The 19,895-nt window shown below is 44.0% G+C and overlaps 1 protein-coding gene across 3 annotated transcripts in view; it reads right to left on the bottom strand.

Annotated features, from left to right (window-relative positions):
* Positions 1-19,138, bottom strand: part of gria1a (glutamate receptor, ionotropic, AMPA 1a) — a 73,788-nt gene extending 54,650 nt beyond the window's left edge. For 2 of the 3 annotated variants that reach the window (XM_030112401.1, XM_030112409.1), the window contains exons 1-2: positions 18,779-19,136; positions 18,506-18,640 (exon numbers count right to left, since the gene is read on the bottom strand). In XM_030112401.1, the coding sequence (XP_029968261.1) occupies positions 18,506-18,640; positions 18,779-18,866 (223 nt within the window). In that variant the 5' untranslated portion in view covers positions 18,867-19,136. Of the gene's footprint in view, positions 1-18,505; positions 18,641-18,778 lie in introns of all 3 variants that reach the window. The other variant, XM_030112417.1, reaches the window with a different exon arrangement.
* Positions 19,139-19,895: the final 757 nt, after the last annotated feature.

Consider the following 19,895-nt stretch of genomic DNA (forward strand, 5'->3'; position numbering starts at 1 on the left):
ATCTTTGCACTGGCAGGTCCGGCCTGGGCTATTTTCTGCTGTGGCGATGGGTGGGCCTTACTTATCTCAGTATTTACCAAACAGATTGAAGTCGCTGCCTGTCCCCACACCAGGGCCAGCTTGCCGCTAGGCGCCGAGGAAAAGACAGAGAGAGGATGGCCGCTGCCCAAAACGCCTAACCTGTCACAGACCTGCACCCTCCGGGCAGGCACGTGTGTGTGTGTGACGGAGATAGAGGGGAGAGTGAGAAACTGAGAGTGAGAGGAAGAAGAGAAAAAAAAAAAAATCAGTGGTATCACATAAAAATACACACACACGGACACACATATGCAGCCTCTAGTGCTCCAAATGCCTGGTGACTCACCCTACTTAAAGCGAGCCCTGAAATAGACATTTTGCGCCTCGCCACACTGACTCAGTAACAGAACTATCTTTCCTTCATGGTCTGCACATGCTCTTGCTAGTAAATGGACACTCTCTCAGCCACCGGTTTCCACTCGCACGCATTATATATCTCCACCTCACAATTTCCCAGGACCCATTTCAGCTGCGTTCGCCCCTCCATGTTCAGCCTGGATAAAAGGTAATGAGAGCTTGTTTGACTTTTTGTGCAGTGTCTTGCTCTACCCTGTAGCCAGTTACCACGTTTCACTGAATATGAGTCACTTCTCATACCTACAGTATGACTATTTGACCACTGATGGGGGAAAAAAAGACCATTACCGGTCATGTCATTTTTCCTTGTCCTGAAGTTCAGTTGATGTACAAAGACATGAAGCCCAACATGTCAGAAAATACTTTGTCTACAGATCCCAGAACCATTGCCATTTATTCTTTTCTAAACACTCTAAACACTTTTACTTTCCTTTCTTTTGCTTTTCAATGTACGAGATTTTCTGTGAACTGTAACCTCATTTTCTTGTTTGTCGCTGACAGAAATGACACCTGGTATAGTCTTCTGCTTTAAGGATCGCCATGTTGTACAGTCAGAGATGATTTTCTACACACTCCAGTCTGCTAATCCTTCCCTGACCAAACATTTCAAGGTTGTGCATGAAAGTTCAAATAAATCATCAGTTTCTTAAACAATCACTAAGCTGGCACCAACGACCACGCCACGTTAAAAGTCACTTAAGCCACTTTTTGTCCCCCTTCTCGTGCAGTTTCAACTTGTGCAGCCTTACCATGTTCACATACCTAAATATTTTACATTGCTGCCATGTGCTTGCCTGACAAGCTCGTTGTGTCAACAAGTCATTGAACGCTTGTACCTTTAAAAGTGTTAGATTAGTGTATTTTTTGATGCATTAGAAAGTCCAGTATTTAACAAAAACAGCAGGATTTCCACGAGTCAAACATACGTGTGGCGTTTAGCTGCAGATCCTCTGTGAGGCCAGCTGGAGGATTCCTCGCACCCCCAGCTGGACCTGTGTTGACTAAGCTGTTTTTAACTGCAGCTCCAGTAAATAAAACAATCACCCACTAGTCCATATCTCTTATTCCACTCACCACTATATGGACGACTTGGCTAAATTATGGTGAAACAGGGCAGAGGTGAATAGTAATGCTACAATCACAACATCAACCTCGTCCTTGAATCTACTGTGTCCTTAAAGTTTGCCTCCACTGTGCTGTGCAGTAACTGGAAAAAAGGAACACTAAGATTTGTTATTGAGATTTCACAGTCGTCACAGCTCAGTATTTTGAGAGGAAGTGTTTACACTCCCGGGAATTGACGTAAGCTTGTAGACTTGGCGCCTATGGGTACAGACCTCCTGCCCGGAGCTGGCAGGACAAACGTGCTCGTTTAATTTCACAGGAGCCTGACACGGGACATTAGTGTAACTCGTCTGGGTTCAGATAGCAGGACGTGGACCGGCGGCTTGTTAGCACCGCTACACGCCTGCACCGACACTGGAAGCAGGGCTGAGAGACCTAAAGTGGTCTTGAAGACCCTGGCAACACCTGTCCACCCTGGCACGCTCCGATCTCCTCACCACGGTTACAGCTGCCATGGCGGCAGGACTGAGGTTGCCTGGGCAACGGTCTGTTTCCCTGGCAGGGATTACAGGCGCTCAGAGCTGCTAAAGGACTTCTGGAAGATGAAGAGGGAAGCTGCGAGTGTTTGGACATTTTGTCACAATTAGGTCTCCCCTCAAGGAATTAGAGAATTTGCTAATCTGACTTGTGAAATCCTCTGATAATTTCTGGAAAATAAAGGAGGATTTGGAGCACAGTTCCACAGCATAGGCATAGGTTTTTATTTACGGTCAGATTCAGGGAGGTATACTGTCCAAGTAGTGCATTTCCCTGTAATGAATGAGAGGTGGAATAGCTGTGTCGTGATTTTGAAGACATTTTGCATGTATTTGTTGTTATCTCCATTTTTAACTGAGGCTCAGTTGCACAATGGTGCTAAAAAGACAAAGAATTGCCCTCCTAAAAAATAAATTATCCATCTTTTATGCTCACATAATCAAAGGTTTCACAGGGAGCTGGAATCAATGGAAGCTGATAATGTGCACAAATTAGGACACACCCTGGACCGGGGCAAGCACAGAGAGACTGACACTGTAAGTACATGTTACTAATAGACCATTCAGTCAACACTGAACCGCAAAAATATTTGGATTTCAGGAGGCAGCAAGAGCATCCTGAGAAAGCCCAGGAATACACAAGGAAAACATGCAAACTCCACCCAGAAAGAGAGAGTCATCAATGGAAGTGATAAATTGAGTTAAAAACATTCGTCCATCACATGCATACAGATGAAGGAAAGCTGGAACAGCATCTAGAATGGAACATTTCACCCCTTTTCAACTTTTCCTATGAATGAACAACAAGTTGATTTGCATTTGTTGTGGCCAAAGTGTTGTGGGCCTCAGGAGAAGAGACAGAGAGAATAACAGAGTGAGAGAAAGACGGAGAGAGGGGGAGAGAGAGAGAGAGAGAGAGAGAGCGGGAGGGAGGAAAAAAAAATCCTATTAAATCCTAAAGGGACTGATACTCACACAACAGGAGGAGCTGTCAGAAACAACTCACGCAACTCACGTCTTCCCTGTTCTCTGTTTCCTGTGCCCCGCAGCTGTTCCTCTGCTTAGCATGAGCCAAATATCAAATGACAGACGTGTCTGTGTCGGCTGCACAAAGAGGGCATGTTTGTGACAGTTGCTCCTGCATCTGAAGTTGCGGATGATGGGAGGGCTGCGAGGCGGGGTGTTGGGCGAACGCCGCATCCTTCATACCAGTCATGAATGTTTAAGTTTGGAATTTGGGCTTGACTTGACAACTAAATAAAATATTACATTAAACACTCCTCCCTTTTTTTTTTTAAGCATCAAACGGCATTTTTAAAGCCTCTGATGGATGAAAAAACGTTTTAATATTTGACAGATGTGTAGGGAATTAACTAAAACAAAATATTTTATTAACTTGTGTTCAACAGCGAACTTCTTCATATCAAAACGAGTCGATTTACCTGAATTTAAGATGTGTTTTGATAAAAGGTCAGCTTCGCCAGATAGTCACAAACGGGTATTTGAGCCCAAGATGTCAAGGTGCCCTTGTGCATTGTACCTGCCTCCCAGCTGCTCTGCATGAGCGGTTCATTCACCTGTGTGCTGGGCAGCAGCGTTACAGAGCAGATCCTTTGTGTGTGTTTATGTGTGTGTGTGTGTGTGTATTCCTTCGATATCTGTACTTCGCTCGACATGCCCCCCCCCCCGAAAAAAAAAAAAAAAGAAATGAAAAAAAAATCAATGGAGCTGAATTGAAAGAGCACTCAGGGGTGTATTTTTAGGGGGTTCACGCAACCACGTTTGCAAAAGTCAATACAAAGAAGGTCTTTCAGCACGTGGAGCTTCAGCCGGAATCTGTAACATGGATGTGTTTAGTGTGACCGCGTGCAAACCACAATCCCCAAACATCCTTATATTGTATTCCTCCACAATACGCCCACATGCAGAAAGAGTGCTCATTTCCTACTATTTTCCTCTCCAGGGACTTGCATGTTATTATACTATGCAGCATTGAGGTCAGCAGCAGCAGCAGGAAGCTGAGGGTGTGTGCTGATTGGAGGGTCCTTGTTCAGTCATCCGTAAAGATCTTTTTCTCTTTGATGGGTCTGATATGCCAGGTGACTTCATTGAAGAGGACACTCGATTAAGTTGTTCATTTTATCCGCCGATCTCCGGGACACATTTCTGTCTTTTGTGCGTTATTGATCGTTAAACTCCACGGAAATCTTCTTCCCAGTGGTAACAAAAAAAAAAGAAAAAGAAAAAAGAAGCTGAGTCTTTTCTCCTCTGTGCACGGCAGGACAAAGACTGAACAGTCCGCTGCTAAATCCAGCACAGCTTCTCTGCACCTCAGAGTAACCCGGTTAGATTGATTCCCAGAGTCGTACCCCGGCTTCATACACTGAGCGTCAATCCTCCAGCAACATGCAGGTTTATACAGCCCGACCAATGTCACCTTTACACCGCGAGGCCACAGCTCTGCAACTAATGCCTGAGGAGGTCGGCTCCGTTTTCCTTCAGTCAATAAAAAAAAAAAAAAAAAAAAAAAAAAAAGTCCACCCAGTGTAGAAACCAAGTGTTACATTAAAGCACAGCATTCATTTGAAACCCCATCTGGAGTTCTTTTCTCAAATAATTCAATTATTTGTGTTGTCAATAAAAAGCCAAAAGGGATTTTTTTCAAAAAGGCGTTCCCCGCTCTTGCACAGCTCAGTGTGACAACTTCAAAGGTCTTGTCTATTCTAGCAACGAATCCGAACCAGGGGAAGAGATACTCATCATCACAAAGAGGAAAGCAGCTCGGGAAGTTTGAGAAGGCAAAAGAAGAAAACATTTTTTCTTCCCTGAAGAAGACAGAAGGCGAAGGGGAAATGTGATCCGTAAATCAGCCCAATACTTGTGTCCAGACTGAAACATTTTACCAGCGGAGACCAGAGCTCCCCCAGATTTGATGATCATCTCGATGTTCTTGAGGTTCCTGCTTTAGACTATCTTCACCAAGCTCCTGCTCACATCATGACTGCGTTTGTTTTCATTGAGGAACCATCATCAGATCATCAACAGTCCATAATTAACAAAACCAGCATGACTTTGGGTTGTGAAGAACATGCAAACTCCAATCAGAAAGTGTTTGGTGCAGTTTATATTTAAACCAGGGAACATTCCCGGTGTGAGCTTACAGCGTGTGAACCATGAAACCTTCACATTAAATTTCCGCTCTACTTTGTCAGAATCTAACTTTTGCATTATATTATTAATTCATGCACTCATCAACCTATAATAGTTGTAAAGAAAAATCAAAGGTAATTTGATGGATTTTGCTACATGAGTTGTGATGTTTAGCAGGTTTTAACCACAAATCCAACAGCAACAAAGAAATTCAGGCAGAGTCCAGCAAATTACTGCCAAATAAAGTCTGCCTTTAATAAATTATTCTCGCGGCGCTTATGCAATGGGTATTTTCATTGTGAGGAATTAGCTAATAAAGTCAGGAAATAAAGCACCGGGGCATCGTCTACTTTTATCTTTTACTGCCTGTTCTGTAAAATGTGCCAACGATACGTCCCATAAATATAAGATGCCCATTCTGGCTAGCATAGCTTCTACGCAGCTGGTTAGGACGGATGACCGCAGGACATTTTAGTCTTTCATGCATTAATCCTGAAGAAATTATTCTTCAAGATGAAAAGGATGACAGAATCTCAGACATTCCTGTCACATCAGGATGTGATACACGCCACCTCCGCAGGGGTGAAAGGTCACCCAATCTGCCACAGAACATTGTGAAGGGACACAAACACATCTGACACCAGACTCTGGAAGACACACACAGCTATCCTCCACTCAGCCACCCATGGCTAATAACTGCCAGATAATGTGTGTAATAAGAACAGAGAGCATGTTGTGGTCCCTCTGGTCCCATCCATCTTCTTGAGAGCTAATCAGCTATGTTAATGAAAGGCCGAGAAAGAGGAGTCAATAACGATGAGCACACACACACACACACACACACACACAGATGCAAGCATTCAGCTTACATTCTTAAGGATTTACACACACTCACCTCAACAGCCCTCTCATTTAAAAAAAAGAAGAAATGTCAAAGTGATTTTGACGAAGGAACGTCTCGCACACGCGGCTTGTGCCGGTGAAGAATCCCTCAGGTGGCGGGTGGGGGCGGCCCGCTCGGCGAGCCCTCCAACACAGCATGACTCACACAGCGCAATCAATCTCCTTCTGTGCAGAGGACAGCGGACCCAGGGGACCGAAACGCAGCACCGACCACGATCTGCATGAACGTCTCCAGACATGACTGAGTAGGAGGTTTTCTTTCGGTTTTTCTCTGAGAGCGGCTCTCCCTCTGGGATCTCCTATGGAAGACTTCAAATCTGCTCATGAGAGCGTGATCCATGTCCGCTGATAATATGTCGATGCACTGACATAAAAAAAAGAAAAGACCATTTCATTTGTGTGGATACCAGCTCCGATGTATTTTGGAGGCGTTTAGGAGTTGTGCATCAGTGACTTCCCATCTCTCCGGAGTACAAATCGGCCCCATGGAGTGTTTGACTCCAGAGAGGTGAGCTCGCCGCTCCCTGGTATAAACTGCTTCGGCTCCCCGAGCTAAAGCGAGATTTACTGCCTGCGCAGGAGCAATAAAAAGCTGTTTATGTCACTTTTGTTTCCAGTGTGTGTGGCAAAAAGAGGAGAATGGAGGGAAAACTGACAGAAGACAAAAGATAATACACTGAAGTAAAAGATTGAAAAGGAGGAAATAATAAAGAATTAAACTGTTGGATTTCGCCCGCTGGGGGGGAAAAAGCAGTGATCAGAGCAGCTGACCAACCAAAACAACACTGAAAATTGTCACACTGGGGATTGTGGGAACCCTCATGAGAAACTACATTAGTTGAAAAAGAGGGTAATGGAGGTTAACTAGAAAAATTTGCAGTTCCTGAAGAAACTGCAAGTGTGAATGCTGAGCTGAAAATGCTAAACTGTAATGCAGAAGAAGTTCAAGAAGAAAGGTTGAAAAGGAAGTTGAAAAATTTTGACAAAGCTTGAAAACACTGCAAAGACTTGAAAAAGGTTGATAAAGGTTGAAAACCTTTGAAAACACTGCAAAAAGTTGAAAAACCTTGAAAAAGGTGAAAACGCTGCAAAAAGTTGAAAAAGCTTGAAAATACTGCAAAAAGTTGAAAAAGTTTTAAAAAAGGTTGGAAACACTCTAAAAAGTTGAAAAAGGTTGAAAACACTTCAAAAAGTTGAAAAACACTGTAAAAAGTTGAGAAAAGTTGAAAACGCTGCAAAAAGTTGAAAATCGTTGAAAAAGTTAAAAAACGCTGCAAAAACTTGAAAAAAGTGGAAAAAGTTTGAAAACGCTGCAAAAAGTTGAAAATCGTTGAAAAAGTTGAAAAACGCTGCAAAAACTTGAAAAAAGTTGAAAAAGTTTGACAACGCTGCAAAAAGTTGAAAATTGTTGAAAAAGTTTGAAAACACTACAAAAAGTTGAAAATCGTTGAAAAAGTTCAAAAACGCTGCAAAAAGTTGAAAAAAGTTGAAAAAGTTTGAAAACGCTGCAAAAAGTTGAAAATCGTTGAAAAAGTTGAAAAACGCTGCAAAAACTTGTAAAAAGTTGAAAAAGTTTGAAAACGCTGCAAAAAGTTGAAAATTGTTGAAAAAGTTTGAAAACACTACAAAAAGTTGAAAATCGTTGAAAAAGTTCAAAAACGCTGCAAAAAGTTGAAAAAGTTTGAAAACGCTGCAAAAAGTTGAAAATCATTGAAAAAGTTGAAAAACACTGCAAAAAGTTGAAAAGGGTTGAAAAAAGTTGAAAAACGTTAAAAACGCTGCAAAAAGTAGAAAAAGGTTGAAAACACTGCAAAAAGTTGAAAAAGTTTGAAAACACTGCAAAAAGTTGAAAACAGTTGAAAAAGGTTGAAAAAGTTTGAAAACGCTGTAAAAAGTTGAAAATCATTGAAAAAGTTGAGAAACGCTGCATAAAGTTGAAAAAGTTGAAAAAGGTTGAAAAAGTTTGAAAACGCTGCAAAAAGTTGAAAAAGTTGAAAAAGGTTGAGAAAGTTTGAAAACACTGTAAAAATGGTGAAAAAGTTTGAAAACACTGCAAAAAGTTGAAAACAGTTGAGAAAGGTTGAAAATGTTGAAAACACTGCAAAAAGTTGAAAAAGGTTGAAAAAGATTGAAAAAGTTTGAAAACGCTGTAAAAAGTTGAAAATCATTGAAAAAGTTGAAAAACGCTGCATAAAGTTGAAAAAGTTGAAAAAGGTTGAAAAAGTTTGAAAACGCTGCAAAAAGTTGAAAAAGTTGAAAAAGGTTGAGAAAGTTTGAAAACACTGTAAAAATGGTGAAAAAGTTTGAAAACACTGCAAAAAGTTGAAAACAGTTGAGAAAGGTTGAAAATGTTGAAAACACTGCAAAAAGTTGAAAAAGGTTGAAAAAGGTTGAAAAAGTTTGAAAACGTTGCAAAAAGTTGGAAAAACTTTAAGAAAGTTGAAGAAACAGCAGAGTCAGTGTCAGAGTAACAGAGGATCAATAAAGCTCCAGTCTGAATGGAAAAGTCCAGACTCATCAAGCAGCAGCAGCACAACAGGTGTGTCTGTTGCTATGGAGACCAGCTGCACAGCAGCCAAGACAGTGAACCAGCAGTTCTTATGGAGTGCGCATGGTTGAGAAAATGTCATTCCTCGAGGACCCAGAGGTGACATTGAAAAAGATTTGTTCACAATCAGATTCAGAAGTCTTTCATGAATGTAATGGTGCAGGAATCATGTCTGTAGGATCATCCATTCAGCCACTGTGATGGTACGAACATGAGCGAAGTTTTGGATTTGAGTGAGAAAATCTCTCTCCAAAATGCATTGGAGCGGATGGGAGAAAATCCTGCGCTCTCCTCACAGAAATGCAGCTGGAGAGAGAACCGTTTGAGATAGAGACCAAGTGACTCAATTGTACGGGTCACAACAAAAATGGCTACGTTTAGAGAGGTAATTGTGTAGATTGAACCAGAAATGTGGCCGTACGGACGAGAAAAGAATGTTTTTTTTGGTTTAAATCCAGAGCCTCCTGCACTCTAAATTCCTTTCTCCCACTCTAGCTTTTCCAATACACACCCATTGTAAACTCCAAAAACGGCTGAAATGCTCTCCATACTTGAAGGCTCACAGTTTGAATTTGGTAAAAGATGTGGACATGATATAACATACCTAAATAGAGGACAAAAATGCCTACATTTTGCAAGTAAAATGAAGTGTCTACGTCAAAGTATGACAAAGTTGTAAGGGGTCAAAGTTGAAGGAGTTCAAAGGTCCGTTGAAGGGTTTTCCCATTGACTTCAATGTTAAAAATAATTTTAAAAAGTTGAAATATTTCAAAAAGTTGAAGAAAGTTGAAAAAGTTGAAAAAGGTTGAAGAAAGAGTTTAAAAAGTTGAATATTTTAAAAGTTGAATGGTTAAAATCGGTTGAGATTTGAAGAAGTTATAAGGTTCCAAAGTTTGAAAAAATCTCCATCCGTTAACATGGGGCAGAAAGTTGCACAAAAGTTGAAATATTTCAAAAAGTTGAAAAGATATTAAAAAGTTAGAACATTGCCAGGATGTCCTTAAAAAGCTGCACAATTTGATATATGAATGGTTCAAATCGGACAAGATTTGAAGGAGTAGAAGCGTGTCAAAAAACGGCGGAAGAAGTCAGAATAATAATATTAAAGAAACAGGAAAATAAACGTGTGAATGCCTCAGGCATTCACACAATAAGAGGAAGCCAGAAAGCCGGAGTGGTGAAGATGAAGGTGACGGCAGACAGAAGGCGAAAAAAAAAAGCGGAATGGTTTGTGCCTGTGAGAGGAGATGACGGGGAGGACGCCACGAACAAAGAGAGCAGATGCCAGCCGAGCAGTGGGAAACACAGGGACCTCGCGGTGAAATCTAGATCTCTCCCTATTTCCTCTAAGTAATAAAACAATGGCACCGCATCGCCTCATTAAATGGGTAATCGAGGATGTGAGCGCGCTCCCCTCCCCGCTCCCCTCCGAACATCTCTCTCCTTTTCCCCGTGTCTCCCTCTCTCGCCCTCTCCCGCTAGGCCCTTGTCTCCGCCTCCAAACTGTTTCTCATCATGTTTCCAATCTGGTTTTGCCGCGCAGCCCCAACCGCCTGCTGAATAACTGCTTACCTGGGCAACGGGTCAGAAACACGGGCCAGACCGGCGGGTGTCGGGGGGCGCGGAAACTCCAATTACCTCCTTAACAATCATCCCCTCGCAATTATCTCCCCCATCTGCGAATCACCGTGGGCAGGTGCGGCGGGACGGTCCCGCGTTTTCATTTCTCTGACAGACAAAGAGGTGGAGGCGGATGTGCGGCGCGACGCAACCGGCATCTTCATTCATTACAAAAAAACCTCCGTGTAAATCAACCGTTGTGTTCGACAAATTCCAGGCGAGCTGCTGGGAAATAAAAGTAATCTTTGAGGATTCGACAAGAATTCACGAGCGCAGCCGGTGATGCTACATTGATCTTCTCATTTGTTTTTCTTGATGAGTTGTAAAATCATTGGAGAAACTGCTTATTATCAGGCACAGGAGTCTGGAAAATTGAGTTTTTGGGGGTTGTTTTTCTTTTCTTTTCAGCCTTTTGGAAATAAGGAGGTAGAAGTACCGAACAGCAAGTGAAATTAATATACTTCTCCATTCCGATTAATATATATATACACTGTAAAGAGGAAAATATGTCATGTGTAACCTTCACTGATAAAACTGCATTAATAAAAATTAGGTGTTCAAAAGCCTTTAAGAATCAAAATCTGTCAAAATTCTAAGATGTGGCCAATATGTTCGGCTTTACTAAAAAGATAAGTGCAAAAGTGTCAATATTTCAGCATCATGACACGTCTGCTTTGTTAACACGTCTCATGTTAGAAGATTGATATTTACACTTTTATAGCTGAAGTCATTTCATCAAAAAAGAAAACGATCAAGTCATTTACAGTGATTATTCCTCACAGGGTTACAGGAGCTACTTTTTCTTCCACGCGCTTTTGTACAGTGACTAACAGCAGTATTGATCCCACTTGCAGCCACAATAAGATCGTCAGGTTAGGGCTTAAATACATGCTAAAGATGTTTAACAGTCAAAGATACAAAGCTAAACGAATGAAGTATTGATTTCCTTTGATATCACGGTTGGCAGTGATATTACAGATCAATACTTTCTTCATGTTGCATGACCAGTGATTGGGAAATGTCCTGATGAATAATGCCATGGTGCCACCCTCCACTGTCTTTGACGTTAAGGAGACGAATATTCATCCAGGTCGCGCCTCACTGTATGAAGAAGGGGTGTGACACTGGGAGTCAATCCAATCATTATGGCAAGTGAAACAATCCAAAAACGCTTTCAGCTCATTCACAGTTTAGCCTCCGAGGGTCCGATGAGTACAAAAGCTAAAGTATAAGAAAATACAATGATGTAGCAGAAATTATGAGCATCAGTGTTTCTGGGTATCTACTTTGAAAGATGCAACATAAACATCAAGTCAACACCAAGCTGCTAATATGTTATTCGTTCAGCGTCTAGAGAATAACAGACTGTAGCAAATGCTGCTTAAAGTACAACTTGTGGAAAACTACACCTGGAGTTGTGTCTAAAAGATCTTTATTTGACCTTTTGTAAAAAATACTCTTTGCTCCATATTATGCTAACTCCAGTTCAAATCCGATTATACAACGCAGCATTTCCAGCTCAGTGATGTGTGAGATGTTAATCCAGTAGCAGGTGAGAGAAGCAACAGAACAAACTCTAAAGCCAAATCTGTCACGGTAGATAAATCTGAAATATCCCGTTGTTTTACTGTGCACTTGTAATCCGAATCTATTTTCCGTTTCACTTTTCTGCTTTGTTTGGTTTGCTTTTTCCAACTTAACACAACTGTTGCTGGCCTGGCGTCTCACCAACTCAGTCATTTAGCAGCGAGAGCATCTGTGCGCCCGTGGCGCGGTGACAACGGCAGTCTTGTGCTGTCAGCGTCGGAGCGGTTGCTCCATGTCACACTGTTTAATATGCTTGTTGGCTTTGTTCCTCATTAAAGTACACAGGAGCTCCTGAGATGTATTGTGTGACAAAAGAGGGACTTCGCTGCTGTCTTTACTGCGAAAACATGACAGCTGCCATCATCAGGCGCTCATCGCCGCCACCTCGCAGCGCCAGCCGTGGTCCTCAACACATTGTTTTCTAATTGCCAGCGCCGCACGTCTCGGCTCAGACCTCCACACGTCGCCGCCGCCGCCTCCAGAGACGGCAGATTCGTTTTAAATACTTGGTGAGCCTGGGTGAATGCAGAGGACTGGAAACAGCGAGGAAGACAAACAGAAAGCGAGTGGACACAGTGTGTGTGCGTGTGTGTGTGTGTGTGTGTTGTTTGGACTCAATGATGAAGGCTAGTTTTCTGTGTTCACAGCAGAGTTCCCAACTCTCGAGGCACTGGATGGCCATCGGAGTTACATTTGTACTGCGAATGATTTTCAGAAAACGGCCATCTGAGAGCGCAGAGATTAAGCGGCAGGTACCTTCTTTTCTCTTTTCAGCCATCGTTATTTTACCCTTCTTTTATCCGGCAACACAAACACACAGAGTAAACAATCCCTGCCCCTCTTTCGGCGCTCCACTCCATCACGCCGCTGTTCGGGGAGCAGTTTGGCTGATCTACATTGATTGCTACGGGCCATTCCCTGTCCCCAGTGCTCCGGAGCAAAAAGAAAACTCCAAGCCTCCTCATTCATCAAACCAGCACCTGCCAGACTCCTGCCCAAGAGAACTACAGTCAGTTTCCTTTTCTTTTTCCCGTTGCCTGTTTTCTTTGTTTTCTCTTGTCACGTCCCAAACAGTCAGGTGGGAGCAGCCAGCCGCCGTCCGTCCGTCCTGAACACTCGGTAATCCCTCTGAACATGCACACACAGTGGAAGTCCGTCACCCCGGCTCTACCTCAGTGACTGACACACTGGCTGCTGCACAACGAAAAACAACACCCCAGAGCCTCACTGACACCAGTCACCAGTCCTGAAAATGCAGCTTAACACCCTACTCCCACTTAATGCTTTCACCAGAACTGAGACACTCCGTTCTGGGCTGTTGTTCGCCCCTGGAGGTGGAAAAGAGTGGAGCAAAATGGGGTGTATAGAAAGATACAAACACATTCTTTTCTAGCTTCTGCAGACAAACCCTGTTGGAGGAAAAAAAATCTGAGTTTGAAGCATTACAGCACTTAAAAGACTCAGTTCAATTCTCTTTTTTCTGCCGGGTTATTATTACATATTTATGCTTATAACTCCATGGAGTGATAGCTTTGGATGTGCTGCATTGAATAATACATTAAATGCATCTGCTTAAGCTCCGTCTCTTGTTAGCTATTGTGTGCCTGTGCAAGTGTGTGACCACGGAAATTTCACAGAGCAGTCTCACGTGCTCGCACGCATTTCGACTCAGCAAGTAGACCATGATATTGCACTGATGAGGGGGGGGGGGGGGGGGGGGGGAATCGTGTAAAAGTCACAGGTGAAACAACATGGCGACAAGTGTTTCCTAAAGAAAGCTACTTGCTTTTCATTGAAATATTCTTTTTTTACAGTAACAGAATTCTGCTACATGTATGATAAAATGTTGTAGTGAAGCCCAAATGTGTAAAAAATAGATTCTAAATGTTGAGAATGGCAAAAAAAAAAATTAGAGTTTATCAAAGGAGGACTTGCAGATTTCAAAAAATCCACAAACATTTTGTGAAGGACCATCTCTTTTTTATTCCTCATATAGTAGCTCTATTCCTGATTAAAAAAAAAAAAACAACCTGACAACTACTAATCTAAATCTATATTTTAGTGCAGCGAGATTAATAGTAAAGACGCCTGAACGGGAGCTGTAAGCACACAAGGTTACACTTTAAATCAGGCACACTCAACAGGTAATGTGTTTTTAATTTTCCCTCGTTTTCCCTGTCACATACGTTTAGTCAGCGTGGTCTCGATGTAAAGCCACCTGCCCGCCTGACGGCGCCCGTTTCATGCTCGGTTAGACTTCTCAGTCACTTCCTGTGAAGCTTGCGCTCGTGATGAATGGAACAACTTCATGTGGAAATAAATCATCTGTACATTTCCGCTGTAAAATCCTGTTTCCGTCCTGATGGTTTGTGGAGTGAAGTTCGAATTTGAATCCTCACACCGTCCTGTCCGTGTGGGGATCAGGTTAAATATGTAGGGACTGCTGAAAAGATAAACTACACCAAATGAGTGAAGTCTGTGTAAACTGTAAGATTATTCTTTGCAGTTCATCAACGATGAGCAAATGTAGACACAGGGAACTGCGATGTTCACACACGTTATTGACAGCGACCCTCACGGACGCTTCAATCCACTTCCACCGGCGAATAACTTGATTTACCGCCACGCCAGGACTCGACCTCCACCTGCACGCTCTCACTCTGATGTGGACTAACATACAACCCATCACCAGTTATTCATATCTGCCCCGGAGCCACGCTCGGAGAGAAGCAGTCCCCCCCCCACCCCCCCCCCCCCCCCCCCACCCCCACCCCGCCGCCCTGCCTCCGCTCTATCGATCAGCCGGGGCCGGGCTCCGCGCAGCGCTCACTTCATTGATCACCGCTGCCTCATAGATCCTCTTTCAGTCTTCTTTAACCGACCCTCCGAGACCCGGGGAAATACCGCTGCCTGCATCAGGGTGACACCACCAATCGTCTTTCCCATGAACACTAATTAGTCTTAATGAAAGATTTATTTTCGAGATGGTCGGCTTGGACACAAAATCAAATGCGAGTCAGTGACCCGTAAAGACAAGCCTATTCCTACTTTGGAATCACACAATCTGAAATGTCACCTGTTTTTTGGGCTAAATTCTCAGCAAAAATTCTTTCCTACTCTTTTTTTTTTTCGGTCCCAAAAATAGTCAAGCTTAGCCTAAATCTAACCACACGCAGGACATCAAAGAGGAGAGTGGATCATATAGGCGTGAGCTGGCAGGCGCTTTGACAAGAAGCTCGTGAATCAGGGACGTGCGCATTATAAACCAAGTCAATAGCAGATTATGGTAATGTGATATCTGACTGAGGGGGAGAACAGTGACTAATACCCCCCCCCCCATGTGAACAGAACATCCACCGCAGATATTTTTAACAACTGGAAACACAGAAATGGACCTGTCCAGGAAGCACCTTCCCAAAAAACATTTTAAAAAATGAAATAAAATAACCTGGGCTAACACTAAATCTGCCGCTGACTGAGCAGGTCGTGTTTACCGAGACGGGTGCGCTCATTAACCGTCAGGTCGCCAAATCCAAGCCATACGTGGTTTTCAGCGGTGCTGGTTTGGTTTATCTCTTCTGGTTGCTTTCTCCTTCAACTTTGCCCTACTTCAGCCAGCAGCCCCGTTCTCTCACATTTCCCTCCTTTGCTCTGGAGGCAGGTGCCAGAGAGTGTGTGTGTGTGTGTGTGTGTGAGCACGTTTGTGTGTGAATGTGCGGTAGGAGGATTGGATTCTGGAGGAAGTGGCTGGTCATAAGAGCCAGCTGATGAGTATCACCCTCATCCGGAGCTTCATTCATCCCCGTGCACAAGGGCCCATTCACCCTGCTGCTGCTTTTCACACTCGTGGACCCTGAGAGCCCCCCGGGCACGTTCCCACACTCACACACTTTACAGAGGTGAACTGTCACTCACTCAAGGCGTCCGACACAGATGCCAGAAAAGGGCACCCAGATGCAGGGACACAAACACACACACACACACACACACACACACACACGCTAAATAGAATTCAATTCTAGGAATAGGCTGCTTTTCTCATCTGACTCATTATAAACAAGCCCCGGAGCCCCTCTCTCCCTCGCTCTCTCTCTCTCTTTTTTTTTTTTCCTCCAAACAAACACGTCTCTAAAACCTCCACAACCAAATACTCCTTTACAACAAGTAACACACAGCAGGAAGGGGTGTCATTCTCATTTCTGTCACTCCCCCCGCTCTGCATTTTTGAGACACGCGTGTACAACAGCCCACCATCATGCCCATGAACGGCAGCCGTGTGCGAAGCATGAGGAAAAAAAGGGGGAAAAAAGACGTCAAATATGCACTTGGAAGACTAAGATGGATGACTGGATAGAAAGAGCACACAAGAATAAATCTCTGAAAATCCTCAGAGCTGATGGTGACTGGATCTGCTTAAGCTGCTGGGAAAGCATTATATTGGCAGTGATCCTTGATCAAACAATCATGCAGATTCATGAAAACTTGTTTTTTTTTTTAATCGCTATATTTGTGTTGCTGATGAGGTGTTATAAAGCATCTTCACTCTGACGTCCGGAAGCCGTTCTTCTAATGTACTTCATGAAAAGATGACAAAAAGCTGTGAACGGAAGGCATGCCACGCGGCACATTAGCAATTTCAGTTCTTTAACAATCTAATGTATACGCTGCTCTCTCTCCCCTGGCTGCATGCTGCTGTGACAAAGACATTAATGTAACACCCCCACCAGCGCCACCGCCACCCTCCTCCCCGCTGCTGCTGTAGGCGACGTGTTTGATCCACCAGAGAAATTCCTGCAATCGTGCACCGGCAGCCCGCACCTCATATTCACATCACACTCCTGTCTGAGCAGAGGACAGTCTCATTAATGAGGGCATCTTGGGTGTGTTTACATTTCATTACACAGCTCTCCCCGGCTCTCCCGGCCTAAATGATTGAACGGGTGGGGTTGCTGATGGTGGAGGTGTGGGATGGGGACTTTTACAGGCTTCCAAATATTGTCCAAGGCTTATGCTGTGAGACACCTCAACATAATGATGCACCGGAGGGGGGGAAAAAAGAAAAAAGAGTTATGCCAGGATAGGAATTTCAGTTCCAAAAAAATCTGTGCGCTCTTGTGGGCAGAAACCAGCATTATGCTAAATAATCTGTCTCTGCCGCTCTGACTGACAGGGCTGGACTTCCTTTTACTGGCAGCAGTGTTGAACATTCGGCAGCAGCCAGCAGAGTGTCTGTAAATCTGCAAGAGTGTTGTTGCACATAATGCTTTATTCCCAGTCTAATTCCACAGTCATAACTGAATCTCGTAAGAATGGCTGCAATCACGTTACATTACGACTCTCGAGTCAGAATGTCCCTGTACTTGTGTCTTCGTCAAGCTGCATCATTTCTCTGCTCTTTGTTCAGATGGCTGACTGCAAGTACAGCAGCGGGAATAAAATACGCAATTTCAGGAAGGCCTCAAAGTTTGGGTGAGAGAACTGGGATGTTTGGTAATCAGACGCCCGTCGCCCAGGTGGAGTCACACACCTGGCAGAGACACTTGTCAAAGGGTATCTCCTGGAAGGAAGTGTGCGCCTACTTCACCACAGCGAGTGAGAGCGAGCCACGGGCGAATTTAGACGATCGCAGGACGGAGGGAGGAAAAGGGAAAAAAAAAAGTGCCTTGAAAAAGCCTCAAGGGCGACAAATTCTTGTCAGAATACAAAGAAGGGATAAAATAAGTGCAGGGTTAAGAAAGGAGAAACAATTCCGACTGACAATTCTTTTGTGGAGCTGCGACTCGGAGTGATTGTCTGGCTGGCATCGCGGCTCACATTATCACCCCCAGGAGAGTGGCATCCTCGCTGCATGGACCACAGACTTGTTGACTTCCTGGTTGGCCAGATTTCTCACATCTTGTTCCCAGCAGCTGTTACTCCCATTTGAAACGTTGTCACTCATGTTCCTCACATGGATTCACTGAAGACGCCCTCAGGTCTGTCCACATGTGACACAGCGACGGGAGTCTGGAAACTTTAAACATTCATTTTGTGTGAGGCTGCCATTTGGAAAGGTTTGGGGAGGGTAAATGGTGGGTGTGGAATTGTGTGCGCGTGCATGCTTGCAAGGAAAAGATAATCGGATTGTGATCCGTGGCTAATTAGAAATGCATTTAGAGTCGTTTCTCCTCTCTGCTGGCGTCGCCCTCATCTGCGCGCTGCCTCTTTTGTTTTCTACCACCAGATAATGAAGGGAAGTTACCCTGTCTTTAATCGCAGACGTTTCAAAAAAAAAAAAAAAAAAATCAACGCAGGCTGTGAAACCTGGATGCTGTGAGACTGCTGGATTTCTACCGCTGCTGCAGAGGTTGGGTTTATTTTGTTCATCCCCGGAGCGCAAATCACGCTGCAAAGCATGCGGAGGAAAATAAGTCCGTCGCGGTCCCCACGCAACAGTAAATAAGATAACCTGCAAACACATGCTTTTGCGGGGAAGCGTGCAATATGTGACATTATGTCCCACACATTTCCCCCTCCTCTTTCTTTGCAAACCGCGGAGTTGCATCCAAGCGCTCTTTGCAAAGTCGATCAACAGATTGGATGATGTGGGCGCAGACCGAGCAGGCAGAGAACAGGGCAAATACCAGCGAACAGAATCAGTTCCCGGTGTGCTGATACTTACAGGCGTATGTCATGGAGAAGCTATTCCCCATTTTGACCATATCCACCTGCGGCACCAGTTTGGGGATGTCCTGGTGGTGCGAGAGGGCGAACCGAAAAACCTCATACTCGTGCGATTCGGTCGGGAACAATCCTCCTGTTGAGCAGCAAAAAGAAAAAAAAAGGAGTTAACGTTGCACAACACGGACAAACGGAAAGACACGCAGGTCAAAGTTGCACGGCGTGTTTCAGCGCGGCAGACAAAGGGGTCTGGTGCGTCGTGCGCCATTCTCACCTATATTGATGTTACTTGGAAAACTTGAGCTCGAACCCAAGCACATCCCCAGTAAACTGGTGTAGAGGATGGTGAAGCTTCGCTGCATATTTCCTTTTGCATTGGCGAAGGGAAAAAGAGCCGAAATCCACACATAGGTTTGTCCGTGTGTGAAGTTAAAATCCGATTCCCCTCCGCTCGGATCGCCTCCGGTTAGAGCAGCTCCGGCACCGACATCGACTCAGCGGCGAGACAATTATGGCGAGAGGAGGCACCTTTCTCTCTCTTCTCTCCCCTCTCTCTGCTGATGCTCTCTCCTTGTCCTTGGTTGCGGCTGTATGAGACGGAGAATGACTTCAGCAATGGGCGCACTGCAAAAAATATGCCCGTCTTAGAAAAAAAAAAAAAAAAACAAAAAAAAACTATTAGGTCTTATTGACAAAAGCAAACGATCCCACCCTCTCAAAACAAAACTCCAATCACCACAGCGCGGCGATATGACCTCTCCTATTTCTTATTTTGAAGGGCGAAAAACAGAATTTCAAAGAAATGTTTCCAAACAAGTGTCAATGCAACAAGGGTGAAGAACGCGCAATGCGCGTGAGGCGAACGCAGCACCGTCTGTCAATCCCGCTCAGAAAAGACTCTTCACACTGGAAACAAGTGACACATCCTCATCCTATTGGAGGGTGTCACTTCGGAAAAAGGAAAACGCGCAATTTCACGCTCATTACTTGACTAATGACCCGCGAGATGGACATTTTTTGCAGTGTGCACCCATGGAGCGCACGCACGGAGCCCCCAAGAGACGCGCAGGATTTCAAATCTCATGGCCCTGAAAACAGAACTGTACTTACACTAATGTTTATCATCTCTTGTGGCATTTAAAGTATGTGATAACTAATTTCTGTCAGAGTGATTTTGGGGTGAAATTATCTTTGTGCGCTCAGAGAGAGAAAAAAAAAACATTCCTTGCCTGTCAGATGAATGCGGTGCGTGTCGACCTGTATTTAATGCACAAGTATGTTTGAAGACATTAAAAACACCCATGAGTAATTGGTTTACAGAAAATGTATCAGTAGGAGAAAGACACGGATGGATGAGTTCACCTTGTCTGATTGTTGAGGGAATGAAAATG

The sequence above is a fragment of the Salarias fasciatus genome, chromosome 2 (assembly GCF_902148845.1).
Source record: "Salarias fasciatus chromosome 2, fSalaFa1.1, whole genome shotgun sequence".
NCBI classification, from domain to species: Eukaryota; Metazoa; Chordata; class Actinopteri; order Blenniiformes; family Blenniidae; genus Salarias; species Salarias fasciatus.